Source organism: Trachymyrmex septentrionalis, unplaced genomic scaffold (genome assembly GCF_001594115.1).
Source record: "Trachymyrmex septentrionalis isolate Tsep2-gDNA-1 unplaced genomic scaffold, Tsep1.0 scaffold97, whole genome shotgun sequence".
NCBI lineage: Eukaryota > Metazoa > Arthropoda > Insecta > Hymenoptera > Formicidae > Trachymyrmex > Trachymyrmex septentrionalis.
This window is the reverse complement of record NW_017306160.1, coordinates 2665979-2675542: the sequence shown is the minus strand read 5'-3', so window position 1 is coordinate 2675542 and position 9564 is coordinate 2665979. Positions and strand designations below refer to the sequence as shown.

The 9564-nt window shown below is 31.2% G+C and overlaps 1 protein-coding gene across 2 annotated transcripts in view; it reads left to right on the top strand.

The window, feature by feature from the left end:
• The window catches only part of LOC108756251 (cytochrome b5 reductase 4), an 11816-nt gene extending 4309 nt beyond the window's left edge, over positions 1-7507 (top strand). The window contains exons 3-11 of one of the 2 annotated variants that reach the window (XM_018499898.1): positions 2705-2875; positions 3590-3690; positions 3787-3940; positions 4416-4672; positions 4758-4980; positions 5313-5607; positions 5778-5864; positions 6387-6545; positions 6726-7507. In XM_018499898.1, the coding sequence (XP_018355400.1) occupies positions 2705-2875; positions 3590-3690; positions 3787-3940; positions 4416-4672; positions 4758-4980; positions 5313-5607; positions 5778-5864; positions 6387-6545; positions 6726-6780 (1502 nt within the window). In that variant the 3' untranslated portion in view covers positions 6781-7507. Of the gene's footprint in view, positions 1-2704; positions 2876-3589; positions 3691-3786; positions 3941-4415; positions 4673-4757; positions 4981-5312; positions 5608-5777; positions 5865-6386; positions 6546-6725 lie in introns of those variants that run through there. The other variant, XM_018499899.1, reaches the window with a different exon arrangement.
• Positions 7508-9564: the final 2057 nt, after the last annotated feature.

Genomic DNA, 9564 nt, shown 5'->3' with positions numbered 1-9564 from the left:
GAAACTTTTGATACCACCTTTTGCATGTTGCATGACTTACAGCGTTCTCTCCATATGCAGCACAAATCATTTCAGTGGCTTCAGCAGCATTTTTCTTCAGATGAAACGCGAAGTGGATGGAAAATCGAATATGCTCTTTTGTAATTGCCATCGTGAACACTACTGATTTTTGAGGTTATGTGCATCAAACGCCAAACCGTATCGCATTTCAGGAGGTTAAATGTTACTGTTTTAAAACCCCAAAAGGGCGGGAAGATATATAAAATTTAAATTGTTATTTCGGTTGTATCAAATCTAAAGCTCAGAACTTTTTTGTACACCTAATATAAAATTCTAGAAATACCTAAAATTTTGCGTTATACAAAAATAATTCTGTAAAACTGATATAATTTCGTTTTTGTTCATTTTTATTCACGATTTATATCACCTCATCCGAGATAGTCTTATTATTTTAATCGAATAACTTTATTAAACACTTCATTTAATCGATTAAGTAATAGCTAGCTTTTCGAGTAACTTGTCTGTCATTGAGAAGATCTTGATACACGGAGAAGCGCGCTCCGACTGGCGAGAGATCCTGCGTGTTGAGCTGAGCGTCGTCCATCGCTACTATATTGATCTACCTATCTCAGGGTTATATTCGGCCGCGTGTTTCAGCGCAGTACTCTCCGGTCCTTCACCACGAGATCACCGGAATCTAGTCTCTCGTTACTCGTCACTGATGAGATCCGCGATTTGCATCGCGTTTCCGTCTCAGTTTTAGAATCATCGTAGTGAACATTGTTTCTTCATAATGTAGATGACCTTGTCATTCTTTTTCGGATACATCTCGTATTAAGCGAACGATTTGAGTATACTGTTAGCCGCACATTACATCATTGCACACGGTCCTTAAATAATTAAGCATTTTCCTTGTATCTTTATTATTAGTACAATGAATCGATGGTGACCTGAGTCAAGCAAACTACCCTGAGTTGGAGCGGTTTAACTTATCTAGATGAAGAAGGTTTAACTAAAAAAGGTTTAGATGAAGGAAGATTATACTTGCATCTTTATTAAAATTCTAGTTCTCGAACGTTATGTTAGCATAAATATCTCTCTAGTCTGCATAAGATATTTTCTAAAGATTATTATTTCTTTTATGAATTTTTTGACAAATGTTTGGACTAATTTTTTGGAATGATTGTAAGAGTTTGATAAAAAATCTTTTCAACTTCAACTTTTCTATTTTTAAAAACGTATGGCTTGTGCTAAATTAAACTTATAATTAAAATTTGTTAATCAATTCTATGAATTTATTTTTGATATATATAAAACTTCTTTTATTGTATTTACAATGATATTATACATTAAATGCTTTAATTGTAGTTTATCTAATGAAAAATTAAATTTAAAGATATATAATTAAAACAAATCGATGAATGTGGAATATTTTTTATAAGCTTAACTGAAAAGGCAGAACATTTTTAAAATTAAGCACAGCAATGTACTAATTGCTATGAATTAATTAAATTAAAATAAAAAGTATACATAAATGTACATCAAATAGATGTTGGATTATTAGCATATTGAATATCGGATTAAAATTTGTCAGCCAGTGACGAACAATATCTACATTGATTCTGTGAGATCTGTTCAAAGTTAAATTTGCACGGTACTTCTGTCTCATGAATTTGCTAGTTTGCAATTACATGTACCTTAATTGGTTTTCATTAGTTTTAACGGTAGTAACCGTTGGTATATAAATTTGTTCAATATGTATACATTAGTATACATTTTCTCTATATTATATCGCATATCGTACGTATTATCGTACATATTATGTTATTGATATCACTTGTGACATTATTACATTTCTAACATTCGATACTAATAATACATTTCTTTGTAAAACCGATGTCCTCGTTTATGTCGCGTACTTTATTTACTCTTTCATCTTGTTTATCTCTTCATGTTAAACGCGTTAAGAAAAAATTGAATTCCATATTATTATCAAGGTAAACTATGAAAATTGGCATATTGTGAGAACTTTTATCGATTTCACGTTTTGCACGAAGCGACTGCAAAAATGATATTGTCTCCGCGATCCCTGTTGTCCCGATGAAAAAATGCCACGATGCTGCGGTGCTTCTTTGGTTTCCGCCGCGGATGGCAATGGATCTCCGCAGAGCCTCGGTCTGCAGATCCAGGACGGTTAGTAATTAGTGTAATTGCCAATTAATCTATTTTCTCCATCGCGTTTACGTGCATCCATGCTCGTGTATGTTCATTATAGATAAATTGCGCCCTTATGTTCTCGACCACTAATTTGTAATGCGTAGATCGAACGACCTCAATTGAAGGAACAAAGTTTTAAACGTTTAAAATGCTTTCGAATAATTTCATCTTCATTCTCAAAAATGTGAAAAAATGTTAATATTCATTAGATTGAAAAATATTAATTAAGAATTTATGAAGTATAATTGAAGTAGTAAATGTATTATAATTGATCAAGGAAAATTAATTATGAATTAAATAATAAAATTGAATTATATGACAAATGATTTATATAATAATCTAATAATTTAAGACTACGAGTATTATTTCATTTATGTATTTGTAAGTATTTTATGCAACATAGAAAAAAATAATACTTGTTACTTATAGAAAAAAATGTAATAAAATGTTTATAATGAATTTCTATTTTTTGTTTCCTTTTTTACAGGAAACCCGCAAAATAAAACGGCCTTAGCACCGGGGCATAGTTTGATGGATTGGATCCGTTTGGGTAATTCGGGAGTCGATTTAACAGGAGTCGGTGGTGTACCACAAGTCGTAACCTTATCCGAGCTTGCTAATCATAACAAGCAAACCGATGCTTGGATTGCAATCCGAGGTTTGTTTATTTTTGTACTTTATATCTGCTAAAAGAAGACTTTTTACTATCGGTAACAACTTGAAATATTTAATGTACTATTAGTAATATGTCACTCATTTGTTATATAGTTTATTTTTATAAAATACTTCTATACGTAAAATAATCTAGAGTAAATAACTTATTCAGATCTATTTAATCCTAATTGATATTTCGGATCCAATAGAATCAGATATTTTTTCAGCTATGTTGTGAAGAATTGATAAGAAATGTCTTTCATAGCCTTACATAATTTTAAAATACATAGAATGGCATTCATAGTCCGTTCTTATTTCAAGATTATCTTAAGTAATGTGTCAAGATACTAATACGGCCCTCTGATTGATTTGTGACTTCTTAAGACTGTTCTTAAGTACTTAAGTATTCAACGGTCTTGAATATAAGATCTGACTATGAATACCGGCCATAATCTTATTTTTTGGAGTTTTCAAAACGAAAAAAATCGTTTAATTATGTTAACTTAACTTTAAGCAAAAATACATTGATTTAAAGTGCATTCGACTCGCAAACACTAATTGAGGAAATTTCGGAGTGAGATACTACTAATTAGGATTAAGTATTCAATAATCATTAGACATTTTGCTAGTGTTATTCATTTTTTGTTATTTACTGACTTATATCGATAAATTTAATATCGTTTAGCTTTAATTCTAACAAATTTGATTTTAATTGCAGGAGTGGTATTCAACGTTACACGCTATATGGATTTTCATCCAGGAGGAGTTGATGAATTGATGAGAGGTGTTGGCAAAGATGCCACGAAATTATTCGACAACGTAAGATTCTTCTTTTTACAATCTCATGTTTTATATTATTATATCGTCTCGCTAAGTGGTAATTATTTTTATGTACCCGTAGATCGTTAATTCCAGGTGCACTCTTGGGTGAATTATCAGAGTATTTTGCAAAAATGCGTCGTAGGCAGATTAAGTCGTGGGATTTCCTCCGCGTCAAGCACTTCCTCAGTAACGGAAAAGTCGAACAATTCTTTGCCCGTGACATTGGGTCGAAACATACGTTCTACTGGTGAATATCTATTGTAACAGTTGCACCGTATTGTGTCTAGGTCATCTATATTTAGAAAAACATTACTGAATTAATAAAGCAGAGATAGTATTGGCTTATTACAGAAGTTTATGTCTAACAAAGTTTGTATTGTTTGCAAGCAATACAAACGAGATACTTTTCTGTAAATTGATGAATAATGTATAAATTTTATTATTTTATGAAATTGACTATTTTCTGGTATTTATAAAATATTTTTTACTATTTTATTTATTTAAATATCGAGAAATGTTTCTGTTTGCAAAGCCTATTGAAATTACTATGATTAATCTAACAAATATATTATATATAATATTTGTTAGATTTATTAAATTAATAATTTATAATTAGATTGATAGATACAAATAATTATGATTAATGACAAATGTCGAATTTTACCCAATCATTCATTTATAAGATGTAGAACAACGATCAGAGCAAACTTTTATTGTTTCAGTACAAAAGGCAGTTGACGAAAACTCATCGAATTTGCCTAATGTGAATATGGATTGGCGACAAACATCTAATTCTATTACACTTTTTTATCAAGGTGTACGCGACTATCCAGATGTATATTACCGATTACAAAGGTTGAGTGACTCGAAAATCATTTTCAGGCTAATTTTTGAAAAGCACATTATCATCCATGAGATCGAATTAATCGCAGATATAGAATGGCCGCCAACATATAAAAGAGATTTCGAGACAATGCAGGTAAATTATTGAATCAGTTTATTTATATTTATGATTACGTATTTTCTAGCGCGTATTTCATAAACTCAAAAAATATATGCTGCAGGTAGACTTTACGTTTACAAAAAAGCTTAAAGATATTTGGAAATCTCAGGGAAATCATACATTATCGCAAGAATCATTCACAAACAAACGCACGTATAAAGAGTACGAAGTACTCAGTAATACACCTCTTTGCAAACTGATTCATTTGTTAGTTTTACGTGCGAAAAATTTTCTAGAAATAATTCCCGTTGGGAGACACATAGAAGTCAAAATGAACATAATGGGTAAGTGATAGCATAGATATCTGCTTCCAAAAAATTTTTTGTCAATAAAATATTTAACTTTTTATTGTTGAAATAAACTACATTTTAGCCAATCCAATAAATGGAATTTATAGAGAGTAGCTTTACTAGTTTATTGTTATATAGTAGTCTGCATGAAAAAAACAGTTTTTCGAATCAACATTTTTTTTTGGTAATGTAGGATGTGTATAAACATTTTCAATAGAATCGTATAAAATGAATCTAATCTATATATTTATATAACACATTTACATCGTATTATTTATAAAAAATACATTATAAAAAATATACTGATATAATATTTTTTGTCGCAGGAATGGAAATATCAAGGTCATATACGCCTGTCCCACCGTGCCTTCATCCCGAAGATATGGCGCCAAATTACAAGCCTGATTGCATTTGCTTGATGATAAAGCGATATCCAAATGGTGCACTTAGTCCGTCCATCACCAAATTACAACCTGGCCAAACCCTTATAATGAGCAATGGTTTAGGTGCCTTTGTAACCGAATCTTTCGATCGGTATCCTGTTATTCACATGTTGGCAGGTGGAACGGGTTTAACCGCGATGTTAGGAATAATTCAGCGAGCTTTAGCGAGGCGCAGCGTGTAAGTATTAGTATATTTCGTTTGAGACTTTCTCAAACCATATTTTATTTTTGAAAGAAGAATAAAGTAATACGAAATAAAAAAATATTATGTTAACAATAGCATAGATTAGTTAGACTAATATATCACATTATTTTTTTTATTTTTTATTAATTTGAAATTTTTTTCAGAAAATTAATTAATCTTCTAAATTTTAATAAGGATGAAGACAATATGTTTTATGTGGCGCAACTTGACAGAGTATCTGCAGAAAAGAAGTAAGTACATGCATGTGGAAATATATAGTGATTATTTGTGGCCTCTAGCATTTTAGTACAATATTTATTTCTTCATGTATATGTTACAAGTAAAGTCCGCAAGTGGGCAATGTCGAGCTGCTTATTGTACAATATCAGCATTGCCCGAGCAATGTCGACATTGCCTCATGTCGACAATGCGGATTTTGCCCGTAACATATGTATAAATTTGTATAATGATTACATATAAACATAGTTTCTTCTTATTAAAATTAAAATTTAATTTAATCATTATACAAATTTATACATGCATAAAGAAATGACTAAAATGCTAAAGGCCGGTATCAGGAAATACGGTAGTTTCCGCGCTATTGTATAATATATATGTATAGTATATATAACATATATAAGATGTATATAACAATATATATCATATATAAAAAATTAAATTCATCATAAATCGATATGAGATATCGTACGTCAGTTATTTTAAAAATAAAAATAAATTTTATCGAACTGAAAATTATTAATGTTTCGTATTAGGTTCAAAGTTACACACATCCTTTCACATGCAGGAGATAAATGGGAAGGTAGACGCGGTACAGTATCCGATAAATTATTGAAAGAATTGATTGGCGAGTGTTCATCAGAAGGATGCATATTTACGTGTGGACCAAAAGGATTTATGCTATCTGCGAAAAAGTACGTAGCATTTTTTTAACTATTAAATGTATTTTATATTTTTTATAATTTAATAATTGTTGCAAATATAATTTATATAATTTTTATTATTATACAAAGATAAAAATTGTATAGCCGCTCTGATTGTCATTTTCAACACCTTGCTGTTTTAATAATTCATAAAATGTTATCTTATTTTAGGTGTATTCAAATACTTGGTTGGAAATCTCACCAAATGTATAATTTCGACGATTAATCGTCTGTGCTGAAAGTATACGTGCCATATGTATGTTTCCTTTCCTTTTAGAGAGTCTTTCTAGAGAGCCTAATAAGATGAAACTCGTACCTGTCACGTTTAGTTAAATATTTGGTGCTTTCGAGCAAGAGAAACAATGTAACACAGTGATCAATTTATCTTTATTTAACATTGGCAAACATCAAAAATACAATGATTCATTGTATTATCTGTGTTTCTTGCTGGAAAGCATCCATTAGTACAGATGTTCTGTGATAGCTGTGTGAACTGTCATTGATGTATCTATCAAGGCGTATTTTTCTGGAATTATGAAAATTTTTAAGCACTTTTACTCCCATTTCCGCCCATAACGATGCATTCTAGCTGCGATAAATTGTAATACTGTCCATAAAGTAGGTATGTACATGTACTTTTGCAACCAGGTAATACTGGCAACCCAAAAATAGAGGCAAATCTGTATTGCGCGGTTTAGATGGGAAAATGACATATGCCTCACAATATATGAAAAATCTGTTCTATACAGTTCTATTGAAAACATTCTATTGAAAACAAATATATTGAAAATATTCTATTGAAAATATTCATACATGTTTTGTTACAGATGAAATGTTGATTGAAAAACTGTCTTTTCATGCGGACTACCACATAATAGTAAAGCTATTCTATGTACTTCCAATTTTATGTAGTTTATTAGTTGTATAATTAAGTTATACAATATAATCATGGGTAATGTACTTTTTTTGAGAATTTTAAGAGCGCATAGTGAATACATAACTAAATAAATGCTTGATAAAAATGAGTAGATATTACTTTATGATAATTATGATTATAGAATGCATATTTCTTGTCTAGGAGCAGTGATACTTTTAATTAGTATTTTTAATTTGTTTATTAGGTTAAACATATATTTTTAATACGTGTTGTTAGCCTTATTTTTATGTAAATAAATTAAGATTAAATAATTGTTCTTTGGGGGAAAATGGCGTAAAGTGTTGTATATTTACACATAAATATATATGCCGATATTAATTAAAAATATGAATACATGGAAAAATGATTGAAAACTGTTTAAGTATATTGGTTTTTTATGTTGCGATACACTGATGCCCTATCATTTTTAAACTGTATCATTATATAACGAAGTTATAATTAACGAAAGAAATTTGAAATTAAATTTTTTGATTAGATTAAATCAAACTGCTATCGACATTTACCAATAAATGATATAAGTTTTTAAGAAATTCAATTTGCTCTGTGATATCGTTTTTATTTTCATTTTGCATATGGAAGTTATGTACATGTATTTTTTTTTACTCTTGACATAGATGCTTTTATCTTTGCACAGTTGAAAAACTTTGCAACGCGACTAAATTTTTTATTTCTTTCTTCCTCTCGAAGCGCATCCAAGAGCGCCACGAAAATCGAGAAGATATACCGATGCGCTTGCCTCTGTTAAATTTCTTAGGCTGAAAAACTGCCGGGTGAATCTCTCGAGTGCACTGTAGATAGCGGGAAGGATGTAAATTCTCACCTTCAATCTCTTCAAGACGCTCCGCCACCCCCAATAATGTACATCGGTACATTTATCTAGGCAACCTAGAGGAAGAAGGCGAGAGAGCGTAATAACGTCCCGCCACCCATTCTCCTTTTCCTCAGCGAATGTCGGGTTTTCACAAAAGGGCCCCGTCGACCGTTCGACCGATAAGGGAACTTTCTATAATGCAAAACTTTGCGGCCGGCTTAATTTTCCGGCGCCCTATACAGAAGTGTCTATTGATCGCGGTAAGTTCCTCTTCGCAGTATGACGTAGCGAAATTGCGCAGGGAGACAGTAGAATGAATTGTCTTTTGGCCCCCATCGTTGGCGTAAAGTAAATTATGTCACGGGCGACGTGCCATCGTTGGATCGACCGATCGTTCGATTACACAACCTCTTCGATCTCTTCGCGCCATTTCAAGCTGACCGCGCGAAATCACACGGAAAGCTTAGAGGTCTGATTCTTGAAAAATATCGCATGCATGAAAAACTAGGAGAATCTATTACACAACGTAACGTATACCTATATATTTCGTTACATGTATTATAGATTTCCCCAGTATTTTCATATGCGATATTTTTCGAAAATAATGCGGGGTCTACGATGAAAGTCATAGCGGTCGTAGAAAATTGATTAATCATAATCGATTATTCTTCTCATATTCAACTGTGATTGGTTTAATTTTTACGACTTAAGACTCTACGACCGCTACGACTTCTATTGTAGAAATCCCGCATAAGATCCCAGAGACCCGAGTCTGTAACTCTTAATGATATCGATATTATTGTACTGCCGTTACGCAGGTATTACATATGATAAAAAAGCTGCGCAATGACAGTATAATGATACCAAACTGTCGTTAAAAATTATAAAATTGTGGTATAGGAGCGTTTTCGCTCCCAAGATTCCTAGCGAAAATAAAAATCGGAGCGCAAGTCACGGTTCCATCAATTAATGTGAGATTATAACTTTAATTTTGTTTTAACTTATTGTTTATCTTTTTTAAAATCTTAATTAAACAAAAAATAAATTAAGAAGTTAAGACCGAATTAGTTTATATAAGATTAAAGTTAATTTTACATTAGTGGAGGTGGACTTAATGTTTATTTCTATGTACAAAGACTATAGATTGACTTTAAGGTAAGAGTTAGTCTATGTTGGTTTAATTTACTGTTTATCTTTTTCCGATTCTTAAAACTAGAAAAAAATAAAAAGTAAATTAAATTAAGATTAAAGTAGGTCTGTAT